The following is a 25,233-nucleotide window of genomic DNA, read 5'->3' as shown; positions in this document are numbered from 1 at the left end:
ACTGTGGGAGAGCTTGTACCTTTTTTCTGGGGAGGGGTAATTGATAAAGAAGGGCCTGGGATATGGCTGCATTATATTAGAGCAGGAGTTCTCAGAAGTATGGCCCGCCTACATCAGTTCCTGGGGAACTTGTCAGAAATGCCCCACCCCACCCCTACCGGATCAGAAGCTCTGGGAATGGGGGTGTGAAGGAAAACCCTACCCAGTTTTTCCCTACAGTATGTGTTTTGCGTGTCTTTTTTTACTACTCACACAAAACACTCCACTTCTGACACTTCTGGTCACCACACGTGTGGGAATTTTTCTCCACAACAAACAATTCTGCGGCACGAGCTTGGTGTCCCGCGATGTAACGCAATTCTGATGCTGTCTACCTGGAGACAGGGTCGGATCCCACTGGTTGAGGGCTCAGTTCTCCACGACTGTTTCCACCCACTTCAGATGCCAATTGCAAGTGGTAGGTTTCAGGTTACCCACAACTTCTGTCTGATCTGACTACAAAGCAGGCTCCCATAATCCCTCCTCGGGTTCCATTCATCTGCTAGAGCTGCTCACAGAACTCTGGGAAACACTTACATGGACCAGTTTATTAAAGGAGGTGATAAAAGATACAGATGGACAGCCAGGTGAAGAGATTCATTGGGTAAGGTCTGGGAAGGTCCCAGGTGCAGGAGCTTCCATCCCTGCGGAGTTGGGTGTGCTATCCTTGCAGGGTGAATGTGTTTGCCCACCTGGAAGCTCCCTCAACTCAACTTTGGGGATTTTTAAGGGGTTTTCCTCAGGTAGAGCATGATCAATCATGCACTCCATTTTTAACCCTTTTCTTTTCTCAAGAGAAGGGGGGTGAGGCTTAAAACTCTAACTTAAAAAAATATTTGGTTTTGAGCGAGCAAGAGAGAGAGCAACAGAGAGAGATGGAGACTGAGCAGAGGAGGGGCAGAGACAGAGAGGGAGAGAGAGAATCCCAAGCAGACTCTGCATCATCAGCACAGAGCTCAGTGCGGGGCTCAAACCCATGAACCTTGAGATCGTGATCTGAGCCGAAACCAAGAGTCAGACGCTAACCGACTGAGCCACCCAGGCGCCCCTGAAGATTCTAAACTTCTAATCATGTCTTGTTCTCTCCAGTGACCAGTCTCATCTATGCCCCATCCACGAGCCCACCCAATCATCTCATTAAAGCAAGACAGTCTTATGACTTAGGAATTATAAGACTTTCAGGAGCTGTATGTCAGGGATGGAGTCAAAGACCAAATAGAAACAGAGATGCCCCTAGGACTTTTATCACTTAGGAAATCCCAAGGGTTTCAGGAGCTCTGTGTCAGAAACCCCGTCGAAGACCAGCTATGGATGTCTTATTATAAATCACAATGTTGTAGCAACACAGCATTCCATTTTAACAAGTCTTCCACATCACTCTATTGCATGCAAAAGTCTGAGAACTGTGACTCTAGTCTCTAAAACTGTGCAACTCAACACCTGGACCCAGGGCCTGGCAGCATCAGCATCACCTGGGAATTTGCTAGAAATGCAGTGTCTCAGTGTCTGCCTCAGAATTATTGAACAAAGATCTTTTGAACCAAGATTCCCAGATGATTCTTATAAACATTAAAGTTTGAGAATCATTGCTCTAGTGATGGGACGTACAATCAACCTGGCTCATAGGTAGGTCATAGGCAGACAGGATTTTTTAGAAGAAAAGTATGCTTCTTTCTCTCTGTTCCAGCAGGCCACCTCCAGTCAAAGCTTTGACATCTGAGAGGCAATGGTCACACTAAAACCCAATTGTGCACACACAAAAAAGCAGCTTTATTTTGCCTCACTGGTCTCTTCTTCCTTCTGAGACACCAACCTGCTGAGTAGCAGGGTACAAAAAGTTATTCTGCTTGTGAATTAAAAATATCTCGACCCCTTCCTGCATAAACTGTCTAACTGGTTTAACTCAGCTACTTTGGGGTAAACACTCAGTTTTACAGGTAAGTTCCACGTACCCTAGCTCCTCCCATGATGGCTCTGGAGTGGAAGAGGCTTACATGACCTTGTGATGGCAGGGGTGAGGCCAGGTTAAGCTGCTCATATGGCATTCTATGCCAATCAGAAAAAAATGCATCTTCCTTAAGACACTTTTCTTCCAGTCATGCTGATTCTGTTAGAATACTTCGCTGCCAATGCTCCAAAGCTGCCATAATAAATGTATAAATCCACAATGTCTGTGAAATGAACGGTGCCCCTCAGACATGGATTTCTTGTGCAGTGCTCAACCAGCACAACTGTATGCTAATCTCTATTTGGGTACTACACTGATATGCTTCATAATGAATATGGGATTTCTCCCAGAGGCTTGCAGATGTCTGTGGGGAAAGCAGATTGCTAGCATTGACTCTTCCCTCTCACCAACTCTGGAAGTTCCCACTGCTCCTCAGGTTGTGAGGTTGAACATTTGTCTCTGACATATTTATTCTAATTTTTCCTTGTCTCATCCCCAGGGCCAGTGGGGTCAGGATGCCAGGTTTTTCTATTTTTTTGCATAATAAGAGCTTCGTTTATATCATAACTTGCTCTCACTTCCCTTATAGGAGACTCCAAGTGTAAGTCATCTAGTTTGGTTCTTGATATGAAAAGGAAGCCTGAGGAGTTTCAAAATTCGTTTCTTTCTCCATAATGTCTAGCTTTTGACACTCTGCTCACTAGTGACTCACAGATAATACTGACTTCCTTTTTCTAGCTAAAATTCACCCTTTTTCTGAAGTGTGAGAACACATCGCTTTAGTGAACGGGCCCCTCAAGGCAGCAGCATTTATTAGATTTGAAAATATATCAGGAAAGGTCTTACAAAAATTGAATTATTTTACCTTTCTCTTGCAGAACTTTATTGAAGCCTGTAAAAAGAAGCTCAAAGACTCCAATGTCTTGATTTTTTTTTTTTTTTTTTTTTTTGGTAATTCCCTGATGTGAGAGCCTTGGTAGACATTTTCTGAGTCTCAGGTTGCAACAGGAAACAGTTTAAATGATTATTTTGCTACCATTTAATAACAATGGCCAGTAACTTCACCAGCTAGACATGTCCTCATTGCCCTCTCCATTATACATCTTCAGCCCCGCTTATTCAACAATCTTACAGCACCCTCACTTCCACGTTCCACATTCCAGTAAGACCCTTTGGGGTTCTAAGAAGGAAAAAACCCTGACTCAGATTGATTTAAAGAACAAGGAGGTTTATTTGGTTCATGTAACTGTAGTGTGCAGAGGCTCATCACATCATAGGACCCAGGTCCAGTGCTCTGCAATTCCCTGAGTTCTTCTTTTCTTCCACATGATGGATATTTCATAACCACAAAATGGCCATGAGATTCCAGTACCTTAACTGCCTAGCACATCATCCAGAGCAAAAGCCAGAGCCGTTATCCTAGCATTACGAGCAGGTTAGGTCACATGCCCACCACTGAACCCACTGAATCGTTGGTCCAGGGCATTGGGCTGCTTTGATTGGCTTAACTCAGGTGCATGGCCCACTCCTGAAGCCAAGAACTAATGGATTTTGAAGGGAATGTCAGACGGTTTCTACTCAGTCTTGTCAATGAGCCCTGTGCCCCAGGATAGTCAGGGAGGCAGCAAAGAGCCAGTGAGGTTACACTGGTAACATGACAGCTTAGGTAACATCCGTGGTGATTTGTTAGAGACTGGAAATCGAACACCACTCCTCTATTTTCTTAGCATGGTGTGAACCTCCCTGATTCTGGTATGAACCTGAAAGAGGAGGACAGCCCAGTAATGACTGAGATGGAATTTCCTATAGCTTGGTGGTATCTGGGCTGGGAGTTGCAATTAAATTCATTTAAAGAAAAGGTAGCAATTCATATATAAATTATATATAAATATACATATATATTTAGCACTGAATCAACGAACAGACTCATGTCATTGAATAGTCTGCAATACGATCAAGTCAATTTTCTTTTCTTTCTTTTTTTTTTAAATTTTTTTTAACATTTATTTATTTTTGAGACAGAGAGAGACAGAGCATGAACAGGGGAGGGGCAGAGAGAGAGGGAGACAGAGAATCTGAAACAGGCTCCAGGCTCTGAGCTGTCAGCACAGAGCCCGACGCGGGGCTCGAACTCACGGACCGTGAGATCATGACCTGAGCCGAAGTCGGACGCTTAACCAACCAAGCCACCCAGGCGCCCCGATCAAGTCAATTTTCTAACATCTTACCAAAGATTTGGGGAATGAACATCATAAAATTTCTTATAAGTAAGGAATGATAGATGGAAATCAACATGACACGACCTGTTTTTATGGATTTAAGATGAATAATATGTCATTGATAATATCTGTATCTGTTTTACTTTAACAAATGTAAAAAATGTTAATTAAGGCTTTCTAAAAAGGACACTCTCTCTCTTCAAACTTACTTTCCCATATAATCTTGAAAATCTTCAACCAAAATCCAAATTGTTACAAGGGTTTCAGATACTGAACTCTAGGGCTAGGACAAAGTAAGAAATTGTACCATTCTTAGTTCACTCCATTAACTAACTTATCATTTATTCACTCAACAAACAATTCTGATTACTAGTGAGAACACCCTTAATAGTAGTCCTTTTAGGGGTCAGAACAAGATTTGTAGAGCAAGAAGGAGAATCTCCGCTTATCTCAGACCCTGCTTTGCCTTGGCAATCCTTTAATCCGAGGAAGACTGGGCAAGTGTTACAATGAAGTAAGTAGGTCTTCCTTTCCCACAGTCCCTTTGAACACAGATATCACACTTTCCCTTCTTGGATGAACTGCCAGTGATGCACCAAAGGCATTGCCCTGAAGACTTAAAATGGCTTTCCTTAGCATCAGCAAGTGTCATCTCCATGAATGGGTGAATGGCATGAGAGCATACTTTTTAGGTATATATATTGAAAAACACTGATAGAGCCTAATCGATCTGGCCCTCACGTGCGTCCTTGCAAAGATTCATGGTACACCTCTCTGTGGCATTTCTACAGAGGCACTTTTTAGTCCATTATTTCAATCCTTTGATGTGATATAATTAACTGTGAAATGAAATCAGGGTTTCCAAGTTCATCCATTTGTTAGTAAGTGTCAATAGTCTTGGAGCCAACACCATAAATTGTACAATAATTTTGAACAGGATTCTTTTGGAAGGATGTTTACAAGTTCAATTACATACCCGAGGGGGATCAATGAAATGCCAGGAACTCACGTTAATATTTTTCATAGCACCGGCAAGTCACATCATTGTAGAGCAAGATTTCTTGGTTGTATTTGATTTGAAATTAATGGAGCACACATTTCCTCAATAACAAAATTTATATTTTTATTCTCAGAGCTTGCGGCGAACAATACGGAGTCTTCCCTAGCTTGTTTTTTTATTGGCTTGCTTTCGGAACACATAATTGTGACATTATTTGAGAAATCATAACCTATTTTCTAAATGTGTAAAGATTCACTGGTGTTTCATAAAGGGCTTAAGAAAATTATAGGCAGAAGAAAAACAGATTAGAAGCCATTATGTGTTTAATGATATGTAAACGCCGTTAAGTTATGACTGCCTTACTTATCTTTGGGGAGGTACAGATGTAAACGATTCAAAACAACAGATATATTTTTAGTGCTGAGATATCACAACAATAAATTTGAAATTAAAAGTCATACAGATATTGAATTACCTCTTGAATTTCCTAGATAATAATTTTATCATAGTAGACAGAACTGCAAACTTCTGATGTCTCAAATGTGTTACATGCCTATGTATGTGAAGGGTGGCCAGGATTTTCTTACACGGGTAAGACAACTAAATAAGTCATCCACGTTATACCCACAACCCTGCAGTAATTACACAGCGTAGCCTGTGTTCTCTTACATGTAGGGTGAGCAATTTTGAGCAGCTGGAAAAAAAAAATATGTGGAGTTTAAACCAAGTGAAATTATCTGATGATTACTGAGCTTTCCAGGAAGCACAGAAACAAGTCATGCGAACTGAATTTCAACATTTCCCCCCTTCATTTCCAATTTATAGGGGATATGTCTTGTGTCTTGGATAGAAAAACCGTCACATTATGGTACTCTGCTCTTTGGGAGTGGCGGTCAGCCCAGAACAACATACAAGGTTCTAACTAGAACATGATCGACACCTAGTGGCCACAGGCAAGTCCTCTGTGGGATTTGTCTTGGCCAGCAACACAAGATGTAGCAAGAAAAGGATCTTTGGAGGAGAAGGAATCCGAACTCCCACATAGCTCCCCCTCAACCAAGTTTGACCCAATTTTGCCATTGTCAGCTTGTTCCTGCAAACAAGGGGCGTTCGGCGAATGCAACTAAATAACATGAACTTAATCACCTTGTGCTCCATCTTTAAGCTGTATGAGAGGCCAAAAAAAATAAAAGAAACGAATGGTCATTTTTTTTTTTTAAGTTGAAACCAGTCAGGTGTTTATTTTATAAACAAAGAACAAAACAGGATGTTCCTGCTTTCTTTTATCTATTTATTAAAAAATTTTTTTTAATGTTTATTTATTTTTGAGAGAGAGAGACAGAGTGTGTGTGAGCAGGGGAGGGGCAGAGAGAGGGAGACACAGAATCTGAAGCAGGGTCCAGGCTCTGAGCTGTCAGCACAGAGCCCAGTGGGGGGCTCAAACTCACCAACTGTGAGATCATGACCTGAGCTGAAGCTGGACGTTTATCCGACTGAGCCACCCAGGTGCCCTGTTCCTGCTTTCTTCCCCATCAGTTATTCTTCCCCATCGGTTTCTGCCCAGAAGACGTAAATAAAACAACTCAGTCAGAACTGGGTTTTTCCAGAGTACTATTTTCCAGAATAGTCTTTGGCTGCAACTTCTGGCTGAGGGAAAAAGAAGGGAGTAGAGATAGGCAGAATCTTAACAATGACCCCTTGACTGCTGATCTAGTAAAAAGAAAATGAAAACACCCACGTGGCACATCATTTCAGAAATTAAAGAGGTAATACATGTTCTCCTAGTTGGTATTAGACATCTTACATAATAGTACAAACATGTGCTGAAAGATCCCAGGAATTTTTGTTTGTTTGTTTTTGTGAGATGGGGCAGGTTGTTGGGTGTGTGAATATGTGTTATTTGTATGTGCGTGTGTCTGTTGGAGGAACAGCCTATTGATGCATGGCAGTGTTCTCCAATGGACCTAGACAAAGACGTCTATTATCACAGAGGCCTTCTTGAGTCAGGGTGTTGTTGTAGCTGTTGTGCTTCCATAGCAACCTGTGGACCGGGTTAGCCAGCCAAGAACAGGGGCCCATGCAAAAATGACAGATTGATGGCAGTGGTGGCTGGACTAAAAGAAGCCCAGGGCAAGACAGATGCGTTGGAAAAAGAAATGCCACCATGCCATGCATCACAGATTCTATTTTAAAGTTGGCATTGTGTAGGGGTGCCTGGGTGGTTCAGTCGGTTAAGCACTGACTTTGACTCAGGTCATGATCTCACGGTCCGTGGATGTGAGCCCCGCGTCGGGCTCTGTGCTGACGTCTCAGAGCCTGGAGCCTGCTTCAGAATCTGTGTCTCCCTCTCTCTCTGCCCCTCCCCCGCTTGCTCTGTGTCTTTCTCTCAAAAATAAATAAACATTACAACAATTAAAACTGGTGTTGTGTAATTCAAAATGAATAAGTTTGCAAGGTCAATGGAGGTAATTGGTAAATAATTGTTTATCTGATCATAACATTAAAGAATGGAAATATAACATCTTTAGGAGAATTTATGGCTTAAATTGCCAAGAGGAAATGGAATAAATGATGTTGGGGAAGCAGATTTGCCAAGGTTGCCCCTAAGCAGATGATGCTGTATCATTTGATCCAAATGAGGTGGTTATTTTTGGTATCTTTTAACTTCTCCTTCACCCACAAAGCTTCTTCAGACTAGGTAGGAATGGAGGTTTTAAAAACCTGTGCTCAGTTTGCTCACTGGCCTGTCTCAGATGTCTAACTTTAGAGTTCATGAAAATAAAAAATAACATCCTGAATAAGGAAATGAAAAGGGAGAAACTTAAACCAATTAAAGACGGACACCTGCCCATCTGTTCATGGTGACGTCACAGAATTGTGAAGTGCCAGGAGCAGGCGCTGTTGAGAATGTGCCACAGAGCCAGGAACAACGGAGACCCTTAAGTTACCTTAACGGATGTGCTTCGCCACCCGGAAGAAGTAAAGAGGGCAAGGGTGTGCTGCAGCCAGCCCTGGTCAGCTCACCTTGCTACATTCCTGCCCCAGTGTCCTAAGAACTCTTCTGTCTCTCGGTGACAGGGTTTTGGAGTGATGGGGGTTCAGAGCTGATGGCCAGGAGAGAATTCTTGAGGTGTTTTGGGTGCAAAAAAGGTGGTTTTATTAGAGCACGAGGACAGGACCCATGGGCAGAAGAGCTGTGCTGGGGTTGTGAAGAATGAATGGTTATATACCACGGAGTCTGGGGAGGTAAAGGCAAGAGGAAGTTTCCACAGGGATTTTCATATGCTAAAGAAGACTCACAGGACACTGGAGGCCTAGTTATTGTCAAGTGAAGGTTGTTTTTCCTTCTAGCAAATCATTACTATTAAAACGGTAGGGGGTTCCTGGAGAAATGTTATACTCCCCCTGCCTCAAGTATTTGCCAATGGGCTGAAGGTTAGAAAGAAATTTAACTTTACCTACCATTTCCTTCTTGCCTTTGTCCCCCATTATCACTATGGAGGGGTGATGTTGGGGCTCCAGGAAACCGAGTCTATAGGTTTCTGGAGATTAGGCTATGGATAAGATTGCCCTTTTTGCTTGTAATTTACTAAGATACTTGTAAACTGATGGAGACTTATGTCCTGCAGGACTGTGATCTCTGTTAACCATCTGTTTTCTTTCCTTTCCTTTGTTCTTGGGTAGCTGGGAGTTCCTGAGGAATATCAGGCATATCCCACTTGGGGGTGGGGCTTGGAGGTGACTTAGGGGGTGTGGGTTGGGCTGGGGGGTAGGATGAGGGGGGGCAGGGTGGTCGGGAGCGGGGCAGGAGGGGTTGTTTGCAGGGTGTCAGCTTGCCTTATGCTCCCTCATCACTGGGTAGCTGTCCACATATCTTGACAAAGATGAGAATAACTAGTAATAATGAACATTTAGAGATCTCATCACAGTTTTACAAAGTGTTTTTCATGCCTACTTGTCAAAAGCAAGTGTTACTATCGCCCCCCGCAGTCTACAGAGACTGAGCCTTAGGGAGAGCATGAAAATTCTTTAAGGTCAAACAGTTCGTAAGTGGATGATGGGTGGCATTCCAATCTGGGTCTTCTGCCAACAAAGTCCCAGGAAGATAATAGTGACAAGGTCTTTCTCCTTCCAGACTTTCCGTTCAATGGAGGACTGTAATTAGGAATTTAAAAAGCTTTTCAAAACTGAAGGGTTAACTTTCCAATGTTGGGACTGTAGGTGATTGGAGATCCTGTCTAGAGTGCTTTGCCCTGAAACCAGGAGAACATCCCCCAACCATGGGCTCTCCGAGACTGGCCTGCTCTGACAGGATGGATAGGCTGCTCGAAGATTTTGGCAGCTTGGTTCATTTTTAACTTACCCTACAACATTCTAAATCAATGATTTCTGTTGCTAATCATTAAGTAGAACATTCTTATTAAGGGTGCCACGGATTTGTATTCGCCGCATCTCTTTATATAGCCAACTGAGGGAAAGTCCTGACCAGCTCTTCGTAACAGATCATCTTAGCTACTATCCATGTAACTGATTATATTGCCAGAGGTATTCATTAATAAAACAACTCTCCTTTTTTCCCTTATTCTGATATAAGTCCAATGACTCTCCCGAATAACTCTTCATGCATATATATCTTTTGCATCCCTACAGAAAGAAATGGTCGAAGTGTTAAGAACAAACAAACCAACAAATATAAAGGAGGAAAAGCAACTCTAGAGGGAAGTCAAGATCTTGGGGTTCAAGCCTGGCCCTGCTTCCAACCTAACTGTGTGATCTTGGACAAGACACTTAATTGGCATTTGAGTTTCCAGATGCGGGCAACATTGTTTCTGGATCTCTTACTTTTACAAGTATTCACGTTACAGGCTGCCAATAATTTACCAATAGTTAATTAACAGTCGAAACTCTTTTAATTACTCTTCATTTTAGTGGTGGATCTTTAGCTTTTAGGCATATGTAAGTGTATCTCAGCATGACCAGACAGAATCTACTAATTCTCCAGAGACTTTATGATCAGAAAAATGCAAAGAACAGAGAGTACGCAAACAGCCTCAGAGCAAGATGGCTTTCTCTTGTGTACCTGAACCATCACTGAAAACTTTAATAGAAAATGTAGACAGTATGTGCACTCACTGATTTATTAGTGTGTGTCTACAACCTCATTACTGAAAAGATATTAGTCGGGTTTTTATTGTTGTTGTTGTTGTTGTTGTTAACAGGTAATGTGAGGGCATCAAATGGTACCAAAACATTTGTAATCAGATCATTTTGCAGGGAGGAGGAGTAGAAGGATAGATCGGAAGCAGAGAGGGAAGAGAAAGAAGAGAAGGAGAGAGGAGAGAAGGGGAAGTGTCTGATAAAAAAAAATCTTTAAAAAAAAATACTTTGGTTCATAAAATTGTTTACCTAATGAATGCTTACTTAAAATTAGGCAGAGTGATGTCCACAATGAGAAAATACAAATATAAAAGAATACATTGTATCAAGATTCTCTATTCAAAGTCCAAAAAGAAGTCCCTGAATGTAAGATTTAATGCAATAAGTTTCTTTGTTGTCTATAATAGGTCTTTTCATCTAGACATTAAACTTCTGATAATTTCAAGTATGTTGTACTTAACTGTAAACTTTTTAAAAACTATCATTTTAAAGGAGTAAAGAAGGTCTCTGAGCAGCTGAAAGAGCTTTCACAGAGCTCATAGATTTACATCACAGAAGAGGCCTTCAGACTCTTGTTCAGAGCCCATTTGCTTTTTGTTTATCAAAAGTCTTACAGTCTTAATGACTAGGTTTCCAAGTTGATGCAAACTTCCTAAGACTTCATGAGACCATTTCTTCTGTAACCCCAATACTTAACACAAAGCCTAGTATAAAAAGAGCTCAATAAATATTTGTTAACTAATGAGAAGGTTAGAAGCAGTATTTAGTAGTTGGGGTTGTTGGAGACAGGTACATACAGTTGGGAAAAAGGATAGTTGATGGTCTGAAATCCATAGAATGACTGAGAAAAATCATGAAAAGCAGACACAAAGCTCACTGATTTAAGGACATAGAGTTCCACACATCTTACTGACCTCTGAAAGGTTATAGCATATATTTAAAAAAAAATCAATTGCCATCAATAATAACGATCCTGAGTCACTAGGATAATATTAAATTTTGTTTAATACTCATTAAAAAAAATCTTCTAAAAGATTTCCATTGAAGATTAGAATATTCAATTGGAACACCTACTCCCCCCATGCTACATTTCCTCTTCAAAATGTAAACTTGATGATATGATACTGTGTACCTTAAAAAAAAAGAAAAAGTCTTCACTTCTATTCCAGGATGTCTAATTCCACGGTGTCTCTGGTAGACATAGAAAGTATGCTTTTTCTTTGCCCTTGTGAGTTATTAAGCTTCCCAGTACAGAATTTTAATATATTCCACATATCAGCTCTTCCTGTTTCAGTTACAAAACAGTACAGAATTGGATCAGCAACACAATTTAAACTTGTTAGTGCCACCGTGATTCTATACATTGTGTAAGTTGGATTCCCGGACTTGTTGTGGTCAAATATATGTTTATCAGGGTTCACATCATGCTCTAAAACGCTGCGAATCAGCAGCATCACATGAAAGGGAGTGAAACACAGGACGAAAGTCAACGTGATGCTAATAAGTAGTTTTATGATTCTCTTCTTTTCGTTGTTTTCCGTGGCTTGATTATGCTGCACAGCTTGGTAGACTTTCTGGTTGCAAATCATTATAATGACCAAAGGTATTGCATAGCCTGTACACGTCCTAAACAAGTTCAAATTGATTTGCCATTTCTCCAAGGGGTATTTGTCATAGCATAAAGTAAAATTAGACTTTTTGGCCTCACAGTATTCTATAGTCGTTTCATCTTTCCACAGAATGATACCGTTGAACATGGTTTCCAACACCCAGATGGACAGGCTGACCATGAAGGCAGATCTTCTTGTCCTTAGAAAAGAAAACCTCAAAGGGTGGACAACTGCTAAATACCGGTCAACGGCGATGCAGGTGAGGAATGCTGTGCTGCTGTAAAAGTTCATGTACATGAAGAAAGCATTCCCTTTGCACAGAGCATGGGAGAACGTCCAGTTGTCGTTATTCCAAGTGTAATCAATCCATAGAGGGAGAGTTGATGTGTAGAGCAGATCTGATAGTGATAAACTGAAGAGGTAAATTCCTAATTCATTTTCCTTCTTTGCTTGCAGAAAAGACACACACAGAGACCCAATATTGGCTGGAACACTGGCTATAACCACAAAGATGTAAATAACTGGAAATAAATAGTGATCGAAGTAGTGCTGTTCTTCAAGGCATGTGCTGTTCATTTTTGTTTTGTTTGTTTTGTTTTGCTTTTCGTTTTAAGGCAGCAGTTGCATTTGGTCTGAGAAGGTCAGTAGCAAGGCGAAGCCTTGCCTCCTTCTAGTTTGTTTTTAACATCTCGTTCTTTTACTAAAATTTCTCAATTCTTCTTTGCTTTCCAAAGTTCTGATTAATTCGTTAGTGCTTTTAAAGGGTGGATGTAGACTGATTTTCACAAAGATACCAGTGGTTGGAAGTCAGAATCCAGCCTCCTGGCAGTTAGCGCAAATGGTCACGGATCTTAATGAGAAGGAGTCCACGTTCTTGTTATCACAGAATGCTGATGAAGAACCCCCAGCAATCAACTGGGTCATCCCTCGGTGTCCACAGAGTGTGGTCTCCAACTTGTTTTTCTTGGCAAAACTCAGAGGAGATCGGTGCACGTGTGCATACAGAAGGCTTTGTTTTCACAGAGACTGACATCTCTTTTTAAATGCCTTTGTTTCTGTAATGAAAGATGAACTAGAATAGTTTAAGATGTTTACTGGGTATAACACGATTTTGAAATAATCCTCTTTTTTTTCACTGCTTGCAGGTAGCAAAAACGTATTAAATTACAATGAAGGCATTTAAAAAGGGGAATTATTTAATTGACCGCAGTGAAGGAAATCAAGCTGAGAAATTTTTTCTATTTCCAATAAGAATTATCCACAGGGTGACAGATTAGGGGGAATGCTATTTCTCACTGGACATGATCACAAGACTAACGTTAAAAAGTCATTTTAGGAACTAATAAAAAAGATGGAAATTTAATGATTTGCTTGAAATCAGTAAATGCTTTGGAGTTGTATGATAAACTGTATAGTTATATGATTTCAAATGTTGAGTTTTGCATGCAATCTAGGTATAAAGCACCTTCAATATCAGCTTGTTGGCCAAGAATATGTTGTCACGAGAAATTTAATAAAGTGAAACATTTTAAAATATAGCAACTTGCTAAAACTTCATAAATAATTAAACCATGCTGCCTCTTATGTTTTTCCCTTTGCTTCCTTTGGTGGGCACTTTATCTTCCTCGTACTTTTGTGAGAGAGAGGGCAGAATGTTCTTAATTCTGGGTAACATCTTGGCATCATCACTGTCTGCCTTTTTACCCGATTGTTTATTAGCTAGTTTCTTTTTAAAGGCCTGATGTTATAGATTCACAAAGGAACACAGACTCCATTCTTGTCTTCACAGTGGAGTAGAGAAGTGCCTTTGCTAGTGAGGCCTGTTGCTGCTTTGGATGATTTATGTGATGGGGAGCTTCGGAAGATTTGCCTTCTTGTTGTGTGCTGTGGGGCCTCGATAAGACCCAAAGTCCCCCTTTCCAAGTGTCAGTGAGCCCTGAGCACAACAGAGGCCTTGTCACCACAAGCCACAAGGGTTCTGCTAGCAGAATAAACATATGCAGAGTACATCTTTATACAGCACTCTTAAAAGAAAGTGGAGAACTAAATTTCCCGAAATCTCATTGTTTTCCCACACCTAGAAATATGAACACAATGTGAAAAAAAACCACCTTTTAAATCAATAGGTGAAACTTCCAGAGAGAAAAAGAAAATTGTGATGGAAAAAAAGAAAGTGGGAGCTGAGATCGGGAAGGTGAGCGAGCAGAAAACTCTGAATGTCCAGGAGGCATATTTGGATCAGAAGAACTAACTAGGGCCTCTGAATGCAGGGGAGCTAGAGACACAGCCCCAACCCACACAGGCAGGAAGTGGCCCTCCGCCACCCCACGCAGGTTGGAGTCCAGGAGCCGCTGCCCACAGGCAGAGGATGAACTAGAAAATAAACAAAATAAAATAACAAACCGGACAGCCATCTTCAGACAGCAGAGAAAGTTGGCAAGTTTGCTGTCTCAGCTTTGTTTCTCTGTGGGGCTATGATGGAGAATCCCTGAGGATTCACGGCCTCCGGCTGGTCCGCACTTGGGAATGGGGCCTGAGTCTACACTATTTTTTTTTTAATAAGGTTTTAAAAAAATGTTTATTTATTTTGAGGGAGAGAGAGAGAGAGAGAGAGAGAGAGAGAGCACGAGCAGGGGAGGGGGAGAGAGAGAGAGACAGGGAGAGAGAGAGAAAGAACCCCAGCAGGCCCCTCACCACCAACAGTGTAGACCCTGACGGGGGCTCGAACTCACGAACCGTGAGACGATGACCTGAGCGGAAACCAAGAGATGGATGCCTAACCGACTAAGCCACCCAGGCGCCCCTGAGTCTACACTATTAGTTTGGTCCTGTAAACTGCAGGCCAGCCATGAACTAGCACCAGACCTATGCGCTCACCTTTATCAGTCATCAAGGAAATACAAACTAAAACCTCAAGGAGGTACAACTAGGAACCCACCAAAATAAATAAAATGAAAGAGACAGAAGGCAACAATACTGTGGTGAGAATTAGAGCTCCTGGGACTCTTCTGTCCTGTTGGTTGGAAAACTGCTTTGGCACTTGTGTATATACCACACTTATATACGGTTCGGCGATTGCTCTTCTAGGTGTATGGTCAACAGAAATACATACGTATGTTTACCAAAAGGCACGTGGTAGAATGAGGATATCCACAGTAGCGTTATTTGTAACATCCCCCAGTGGAATGGCCACTAAGTAAATTGTGGCATAGTAACATAATTGAAATCTATACATCGGTGAAAATGAACACATCATTGCTGTGTCCAATAACACAGCTGAAGCTCAGAAACACAATGCAGAGTGATAGAAAAAGGCAGGCACAAAAGAATATGTACTCACTGATTAAAAACTAGGTAAAGTTAATCCATGCTTGTCCGAAATCGGAGTAGTGGTCCACTTATTAAAGGCTTCCTATGTGCTGGGCACCACATTAAATGGCATGCATGTTTGTTACAATTTATCTTTTACTACAATTCTGTGCTATTTATTAAAATTGAGCCACACATTAACTAATTAGCCCCCGAATACCTATCCAATCTTTCGTACAACTTGGCTATAATCCTAGGTTGGAATGCTAAATAAAGCCTCTTGACTCTTAACTATTTTGCCTTCTACTTTTTACATAAAAATGCCTTAGAGGGCACCTGGATGGCTCAGTCGGTTAAGTGCCTGACTCTTGATTTTGGCTCAGGTCATGATCTCGGATTTGTGAGTTCCAGCCCGGCATTGGGCTCTGCACTGACAATGTGGAGCCTGCTTGGGATTCTCTCTCTCTCTCTCTCTCTCTCTCTCTCTCTCTCTCTCTTTCTCTCTTTCTCTCTTTCTCTCTCTCTGCTCCTCCCCCATTCGCTATCTCTCCAAATAAATAAATAAACTTAAAAAAAAATACCTTAGAAATTTGAGGTATTTTTGCAGCAATGCAGACCAGCTTTGGTGAGAAAGAAGAATATTTTCTATTTTCTATTGAAGTTTCTAGCACTGATAGATTAGGACAAGTCTTTTAGCCATAAAAACAGATCTAATTAAAGAAAATAATTTGTGAAAAATCATTTCTGTAAATTAGATAGAAAGTAACCACATGTCTTCTAGAAAACATCACTTTCACATTGTCTATTAGACTACACAGGCTTCAAATAAACTTGTGAAAATCACCTTACATCATGTCCTCACACTTAGTGACAATGTGTTGTTATGTGCCCACAGATTTCAAGGGTTTCTTTTCTATAACGGATAACGTAGCAGATTCACTCAGACAGGCTTTTATTTTTACTGCACTTGATTTGAGAAAAGATGACTAAAAGGAGCAAATATTCCGCTACCACACTCAAAAGAATCTCCCAGTTCTTAAGAGTCATGAGGCTGAGTTTCAAAGAGTCTATTTTTCACTTCCGGAATCCTCTGTGAATTATTTCAAAGTTGAAATTAATTGTCTTTCCCCACTCATAATGTGGCAGCAAAGAAACTGAACATCAGACCGATTGTGAGATAGAGACCTATGCAGCATGATATGTCTGTATTGTTGCAAACAGTCATATGGAGTTGAAGGCGGCATCTATCTCGTCAGTTCAGATGCAAGAAGGAACACTAGATATCATACCACCTGCAGGCACAGCTGGACCAGCAAGGGAACGAACGCAACCCCACTAGCTTGCGAGTAGTTAATCAGCACTACCTTAAAGATAGAATTCCCAAATGTACCTAATGCAATCTCTAACAGAAAGCATAAAGATATTTTTCAGAATTTAAATCTCTTGAGATGGAAAAGACCTTTGGTGGGGACCAGGATCAGAGCAGGATCAGAGCACCTGTTAACGTGACCTCATGGGCCTGTAGTCAGCAGTGTCCACCTTCTCAGGAGACCTCTGATAACATGACCTCATGGGCCTCTACTGAATGGTGTCTACCTTCTCAGACCTCTGATGATAAGACCTCATAAGCCCCACTCAACAGTGCTCACCTTCTCAGGAGACCTCCTCTGACTTCAGGGGCCCCCACTGAATGTTTGCCTTCTCAGGAGACCTCTGCTTCACGGGCATGGCTTCACGGGCCCCCACTCAACAGCGTCCAGCCTCTCAAGAGACCCCTGCTAACATGACCTCACGGTCCTCTACTCATGAATGTCCACTTCCTCAGGAGACCCTTGTCCCAAATTTTGCCCTTCAAACCTCTCACCTGCAAGACACTGGGGAGTTCAGGACTGAGGAGGGTTAGCTCCCCATTTTCCTGGCTGGCACCACACCAATAAACGGCCTACCTTTCTTCACTTCAAAAGCTCCGTGACAGTTTTAACTGACTTGCTGCACATTAGGTGGAAAAACTCTGGTTTGTTTTGGTTACAGAGGGTCATATTAAACATTTGTCAGAAAAAAAAATCAGGTGCTGGTTATCTTGGGGGAGGGGCCGAGTAATGACTGGAAGAGGGCACGAGGGGGCCTTCTGAGAATTTGTAACGTTTTGGCTTTTGATATGAGTGTTGATTCCGTGAACAAGTTCAGTTTGCAGACACTCAATTCATCCAGCTGTACACTCAGGACGTGTGTATTTTTCTGCATGTATACTACACTGCAATTATAAAGTTAAAAAGTGGAATCAAAGGCTGTGTGAGATGAGATATAAAGAATCCTGACAACCAACCAACAACTGTATTACCTTCAGATGGAGCACAGAGGCCTTCCTGAGAACTGACAGGATTTTACTTCTTATCTCATATGTAAAAAGTAATTCATAGAAGCCAAAACAATAAATAATTTAAACAATATGAAAAGGAATTCACCAAAAAAAAAATTGCTATATGAAAAAACGAATATTCTAGGCACCTGGAAGAGTACATACAAATTGTCCCTTGAGGAAAGCTCAGCCTAGGCTTCTCTGTGAGGAATTCTCCCAGAACAAATGGATGGTTGCCAGAGGGCAGGGGCAGGATGATGAGCAAACTGGGTGAAGGGGAAAGGAAGGCACCGGCTTCTAGTCATGGAATGAAGGAGTCGTGGGGGATGAAAGGTACAGCTTAGCAAATATAGTCAGTGGTTTCGTGTATAGTCAGGGCTGTGTGGTGGTGACGGATGGTAGCTACATTTGCGGTGAGCACAGAATCACGTACGGAGCTACTGAGTCACCATTTTGTCCACCTGAAACTAACGGAACATTGTGTGTCCGTTATACTTCAATAAAAACATTAAATAAAAAAAAAGAATTCTCACAGATAGAGTTCTAACAAATATGAGCTCATTAAAACACACACGTGCGCGCACACACACACATTTGACCACTATGTTTGAGATTCAACAAAAATGAGAAAGATGAGTAGCAGATCCACAAAACCTTAAGAGATAGATTATACAATCAATTTACAAATCTATTAACAAATTAATAGATACACAACACAAAACAAGTGTGTTTAATAAGAAATAAAGAAAGGAATTTGAACACATGAGTAGGGAGGAAGAGACTTCAAAAGACGGGTAGGCATATTTTTGGAGCGACTGGGAAAGGCTTTCCAGAAATGAAAAATGTAATAATTTAACTTAAAAAATTAATACGGGGATTAGCTTCAGCTGAATAAAAAAATTAATGTACTGCAAGATAGATCTAAAGAAATAATACAGGGGGAGCCTGGGTGGCTCAATTAAGCCTCTGACTCTTGATTTCAGCTCCGGCCATGATTTTCAAGGTTTGTGGGATCGAGCCCCATGTTGGGCTCTGCGTGGAGCCTGCTTGGTATTCTCTCTCTCCTTCTCTCTCTCCCCTCTCTCACTTGTGTCCTCTCTCTCTCTCAAAATAAATAAATAAATAGACATTAAAAAAATAAAGAAATAATACAAAATTACCAGTGTGAAACATATGGGAAAATACCAAAGAGACATGGAAGATAAAGTGAAAAGTTCAGGATATGTTTAACTGGCATTCCATAAGGGATAGGAGAAGAGAGAAAATAGGAAAGAGGCAACGTTCGAAAAGATAATCACTGAGAGCTGTCTAGAACTGATGAAGGACATGGATGGAATCCTCAGATTTATGAAGTCCAGCAAATTCCAAATAGGATTAAAAACAAACAAAGATGGAAATCTACATTCATGTAGACACCCTGCAATGAAGCTGAGGATCCAAGAGTAAGAGACAGAAGGCCAGAGAGAAAAAATGGTGCACCTACAAAGAGTAAAATTTACAGAGACAAAGGACTTCACAGAAGTAGTAACAGAAACCAGGAGACAGTGGGTTGATAGTTCCAAACGGCTATGAAAATGTATGTAATCCTATAATTAAATATCTGACAGAACTAAATTTCAAAACCAGGGCAAAATTAAGGACAATTTAAGATAAATTACCAGTTGGGGTGCCTGGGTGACTCAGTCGGTTGAGCATCTGACTCTTGATTTCAGGTCAGGTCATGATCCCTGAACCCGTGTTGGGCTCCGTGCTGGGAGTGAAACCTGCTTAGTATCTTTCTTTCTCCCTCTGCTCCAATCTCTCTCTCTCTCACACACACACATAATAATAATAATAATGATGATGATGATGATAATAAACTACTACTGACGAAATTTACCCCCAAAATCTTCATTAAGAAGACCTTTAAAGGATGAAAGTGAAGAAGGAAAATGATACGAGAAAAAAGTCTGAGATACACAAAAAGCTGAATAAGCTACTAGGATGGAACTCTGATGCTACACAGTGTCCCATCTATCACCAGGCTCACATGTCTGGGGAGAACACCTCAACCACGAAGATATCCCTCCTTGGGACCAGGATTGAGAGATCGAGGGGTGCCCCTTCCTCCTCTATCCATCCATTGTACAGTGACATTTCACATATGATACCAAGCTCTGTAGATAATAGTTGTTAAATTAATTTGTGCGAATCTGAGGGTTTTTTGCTTCTGAGATTTTAATGGAATACATAATTCTCACCATTCGTACATTTTTTTCAGACATTATTTTTACTGCTTTTAATAAAATTATGACAAAATTGTTTTTAGAACCACTGCTGAGAAATGTGGGCAAGTTGCTAATTTTGACAAATCCCAAAAAAAGATAATCCCCAGTGCATTAAAATATATCTGTTATTAACCAGCTCCTCAAATAGTACAAATCATTGATGACAATCATCAAAAGATAAAATGTTTTCCTACAGGTTATAGGAAATACTTGCCTTCCTTGATCAGTTTACTAGCTACTTATTACGACTACTATGTCTCAGACACTGATGGTCACTTATTAAGTAAGCATTATTACTTAATATTTATTAATACTAGAAATACTATTTCCAAATTTCACATTATTTCTGATGATATAAAAGGTATCATGAGACCATTGTACTAATGAGGAAATGGGTAGATCTATAGCTGGGAGCTGGTAGATTTCCTCACAGCCTCTTAATTCAGTTTGCCAATATGATGTTTCCTGAAAGGGAATGCAGCATAAATATTCCTCTTTTGTGTATCAATAGGTTTACCTAACTATTTCTAAATGTCAGTTCTGACACCCTTTAACCACTGCTCAGAAGTGGGGGAACCATGTGGCAGCCTCATTTCTCTTTGTCTTATAAAGTTCTGCTTTATTGCATTTCTGTAGCCTAAACTTGGTAAAAGGTTGTGAGCATTACTGACAACCGTGCCTAAGTCGTTATCTACTTAAAAATATTATTTTATTGTTAAATCTTACACTTACCCATGTTTCTTGAGGAGATGATTTTGTCGACCGAGGAGCCAGATAAATCTGCTTGCACCAAGATGAGAAACCAACACTGTGAAGGGACAGGAAATTACACTTGTGTTTCAACATAAAACAATGAGGAAGCAGCATCTTAATAAGAAGGATGTTCATTATTCAAGTTTGACCAAAGACAGTCTCCTAAATAGTTTAAAAGCTGTTTTTGTTTCTTACTTATGGTAGTTTAATTTTCATGACTCACTCTCCTCTTCGCATCTTAATTACAATGTATACTGATATCCGGTGTGTTTTATTTAATAGAATACGTGCTAGACTTTCATGTAATCACTCACTCATTCATTTAGTCTGTCAACACATACATCTATTACATTCTTAGGACACTGTGCTGGGAGTGATTTAGGACCTGGCTATAGCATGCGAGAAGCTCATCACCTAGTGAAAGAGAAAGGCATGTTCAGGGATCACCATGATACAATGGCAAAAATGGGTAAGTAGTACTCCAAGAGAGGTCCAAAAAAAAAAAGAAAGGAAGAAAAGAAAGAAGAAAAAAAGAAAAGATGAGTTATGGGAATGTGTGACATAGGAGAGGATGGTCTACATGGATTCAGCATGATGCACTTCCTGGGAGAAAAGCAGTTGAGGAAAAGTGGGTGTTGGGTGTATAATGAGCATGTTCCCTTGCTTAATCCTGGCACCTTTGTGAAGTCTTTTTTTTTTTTCTTTTTAAGGGACCAACAGGATTAGCTATATAGTATTTTATTGTAGATATTTTTTTGTTTTTAATTTTTTTTAATGTTTATTTTTGAAAGGAGGGGGAGGGGCAGAGAGAGAGGGAGACACAGAATCCGAAGCAGGCTCCAGGCTCTGAGCTGTCAGCACCGAGACCAAAGTGGGGCTCGAACTTGTGAACCGTGACATCATGACCTGAGCTGAAGTTGGATGCTCAACCAACTGAGCCACCCAGGCACCCCTCTTTTTTTTGTTGTTGTTGTTTGTTTCTTTATTTATTTTGAGAGAGAGAAAGAAAGAGAGAAAGAGAGAGAGAGAGAGAGAGAGAGAGAGAGAGAGAGAAAGGCACCTCTATTGTAGATCATTTTCTCTGATTGTCCTCTTGGAATAGAAGGCCGGGAGTGCTAAAAACCATGCTAAAACCAGTTGGCTAACTGGCTTAGGTAAATCAATAATTCTGTGTAACATGGTTGTATGAGAAAGACATGAATTGTTCTAATGAAACCTCATGTAGCACGTTGCATGCTGACATTTGCTGCCAAGTCTATAAATGGTTTAATATGAAGTGAAATTAACTCCCAGAACTTTTGAGATATAAAAAAGTCAGAGACATCACATATGAACCTGGCTCTCATAAATCTTTATTACAAATGAAGGGGAGGGGTGCCTGGGTGGCTGTGCCGACAGCTCAGAGCCTGGGGCCTGCTTCAGATTCTGTGTCTCCCTCTCTCTCTGCCCCTCCCCTGTTCACATTTTCTCTCTCTCTCTCTCTCTCTCTCTCTCTCAAAAATAAATAAACATTAAAAAATTAAAAAAAAAACAAATGAAGGGGACAAATTATAAGGATAGAATTAATGTGGGATGGATGTGACTTAAAATTAGAAACTATAATCATGATTATCTGAGTCTGTTTCTGTAAAAGGACATTAGAGGATGTTCTTGGTAGCCTTTTTTGTTTGTTTGTTTGTTTTCTACACAGAAGTAGAAAAGACGATCTTGTGATATAACCAAGACTTTTAATCTTGGAGTTATTCAGGACGTGACACAAATGTAATGGGATTTTCTGTGCTTCCTTTATAGGTTTTTCATGGAGAATAATAAAATTAAGAACTCACATTTATAAAGTACATGAGTTTGCCAAGTAATTTAGCATATAGTAAATTAAAACTTCAGAATACTTTATATTTTTATTGAAATAATGACAAATTTAAGTATAATCTGGAAAATTAATAACAAATACCTTAAGACTTTACAGAAATGAAAGTATGATTTCAGTTTACTTGTGGCTCTACTCCACAATTCTCATTTTTGTTTGGTTTTACACATCTGCTTGTCTGTAGCTTCTGTGCACAGGTATGCCACGGCCCTCACAATGTCTTATTTTATCTAAATAGACTACACTTCTGCTTTTAGGGAAAAGGTATATTCATATTCATGTCTAGTATTTATATATGATGCTCTTCAGAACAAAAAGCTATATAGTCATGAGACACAAGAAACACAATCAAACTTTCACTTCAGATTAAATAGGAGAAAAACTGTAGGTCTCCTGTGCTAAAATGTTGCCTGTTCTACACCATAAGACGCTGAATGACTTATAGGAAATGTGCTTCTTGTTTAGTCCAGAATATATGGCAATACGGTGTTTTCAACCACAGGGCTATCTCATAAGCAGTTGGAAATTTCAGAGCATCGAGTCTCTGGGACATTTTAACGGCTACAAGCTGGAAAAAAGCCACGTGGCAGGTGTTCAGAACACCGCCTTGAGGGGGCTGGTGTTCCTGGTGTGCCAGGCGTTTGCTCTTCTGAGGCCAGCCCGAGCCAGTGGCAGGGCACTCTGTCTACCCATGGGGAACAAGAAGAGAATGTGGTTCTGCCTGGTTCCAATGTCTCCACAGGACAGACAGCACAAGAGCCTAATCTGCTGATGAAGGGTCCTCTGCTTGGCCACATGGCCTGCCTGGTGCAATTTCGCGAGCCAAAGCAGCCAAGTAGGCATGGCAGGGTATGTTCTGAAATACTGCTGTGTTTTCCCAGCCGCGTTTCCTTTACTGCCTCCACCCAATGCAATGAGCTATTTTGCATTTATTGCATCAGAAGAGGAATTTTTGGCAGAAGAGTAAAGGGTCAGGGGGAGAAAGACAGTCCTAGGTTTTGAGTTTCAAAAATATGTCTGCAGCTTAGGAGACTGGAAAGGACTGAGGCCCAGACAGTATGCTTGGGAGGGTACCTATAGAGACAAAGTGGAGCCTCCAAGAACAGGAAAGGGGCTGCCCCGTGGGGGTGGGACTTGGTTGTGAGAGAGGAAGTTCTGAGAGCTCCGATGTGGCATCTGAGACAGGGACTTTGCAGCCTGACTGCTTTGCACCCCTTCCCCAGCAAGCCCTGCAGTGGGGTGGGGTGTCAGTCACTCCAGATGAGCTATACAGTCTGGGGAGAAGAGTGGCCCTGTGGCTCAGGTCCAGGGTGAAGTCCAGGTGGTGAGACGCAAGGGTGTGTGTGGGAGAGGCTGGAGGCAGCCTCAGCAAGATCCCCTGTGCCCAGTGTAGCACATGGGGAGTAGAATCATTTCTGGAAGGCCACGCAGGGCACACAGAAGTGACGGCAGGCCTCTGCCCATGTCACGGGGCTGCCAGGGGCCCAGTGTGTCACACAGGCAGCTTTGCAGCCATAGATGAGGGACAACTCAGGTGAGTCCTGCACGGCCTAACTACTGAAGACCAGAAGGGAAGGAGGGCATCTTGGGAGAGGCCAGCGTTGATAGGGGGTCACCTTGAGATACAAGGGTGGAGCTACCACCCTCAAGCATTCACAACGTGAGAATTCCCTGGACCTCAGCTGGCGTTGTGGGTGGAATTGTGTCCCTTCACCCCTCTGCCAAAATTCATATGCTGAAGCCTTAGCCCCTAGTACCTCAGAATGTGACTGTATTTGGAGATGGGCCTTTAAAGAGGTGATTAAGTTAAAATGAAGGGCCCTAATCCAATACAACTGGTGTCCTTATCAGAAGAGGAGACTGGGATACAAAGAAACACCAGGGGTGCATGTGCACCCAGGAAAGACCACGTGAGGACACCGGGGGAAGGTGCCATCTTTAATTCAAGGAGAGAGGCCACAGAAGAAACCAAACCTACCAGCACTTTGATCTTAGACTACAAAGCCTCCAGAACTATGTGAAAACGAATTTCCATAGTTTAATCCACCAGTCTGGGGTACCGTGTTGTGGCAAATACAGGTGGAACCCAGAGGAAGGAGAGGTTGGACCCTGAATTCATTGCGATTAAGTTTCCACTGCCCTGGCAGAACGGGGGATTAAAACACAATTTTAGCTGAGTTACAAAAGATAGAGAATGTTCTGTTTCTTGCATCTGTGGTCCTGGCCTGAGATTGGAATCATTTGCCTCCACGGGTCTCTAGATGTGGTTCTCGGATTAGCAGCATCAATGTCATCTGACTCATGTCACATTTGAGAGCTGCGATGGTCTGTCCGTCCCCAGGCCCAGGGCATCAGGAGCTCAGGTGGGAGTCCAGCAATGTGTGTGTTCTAAAGTCATCCAAGTAGTTTTGATGCTCCCAAGTTTGAGACCAGCTGGTGTCCGGGATGGGTGTCTGGGCAAGAGACTGGGAGGGAGAGAACAGAACCCCTGAAAAGAGGGGAGTGAGGAAACCCCTCTGTTTAAATTCCTGCCTTTGGTTACTTTAACCCTAATGTCTCTTCACCAGTAATTAAATTCCATTTTGCATCATTGTACCATCAGTTTCTTTGGCTCCAGCATTTTTTAAAAAATTTGAGCTAATACAGCCTGTCATTTCAGACTTGTAAGTGCTTTTGACTTCAGTGTCAAGTCAGACAGGCTTAAG

General features: G+C 41.4%; 1 protein-coding gene across 15 annotated transcripts in view; it reads right to left on the bottom strand.

Annotated features, from left to right (window-relative positions):
* Positions 1 to 25,233, bottom strand: part of GPR65 (G protein-coupled receptor 65) — a 127,051-nt gene that overhangs the window by 92,808 nt on the left and 9,010 nt on the right. For 10 of the 15 annotated variants that reach the window (XR_006203993.1, XR_006203995.1, XR_006203991.1 and 7 more), the window contains one exon: positions 20,641 to 20,716. Coding sequence is in view for 8 of the 15 variants with exons in the window: in XM_042944004.1 (XP_042799938.1) it covers positions 20,641 to 20,716 (76 nt within the window). In the remaining 7 variants the exon portion in view is untranslated. The other 5 variants (XM_042944001.1, XM_042944000.1, XM_042944007.1 and 2 more) reach the window with 4 other exon arrangements.

Source organism: Panthera leo, chromosome B3 (genome assembly GCF_018350215.1).
Source record: "Panthera leo isolate Ple1 chromosome B3, P.leo_Ple1_pat1.1, whole genome shotgun sequence".
Classification (NCBI taxonomy): Eukaryota; Metazoa; Chordata; class Mammalia; order Carnivora; family Felidae; genus Panthera; species Panthera leo.
This window is presented reverse-complemented; position numbering and strand designations above follow the sequence as displayed.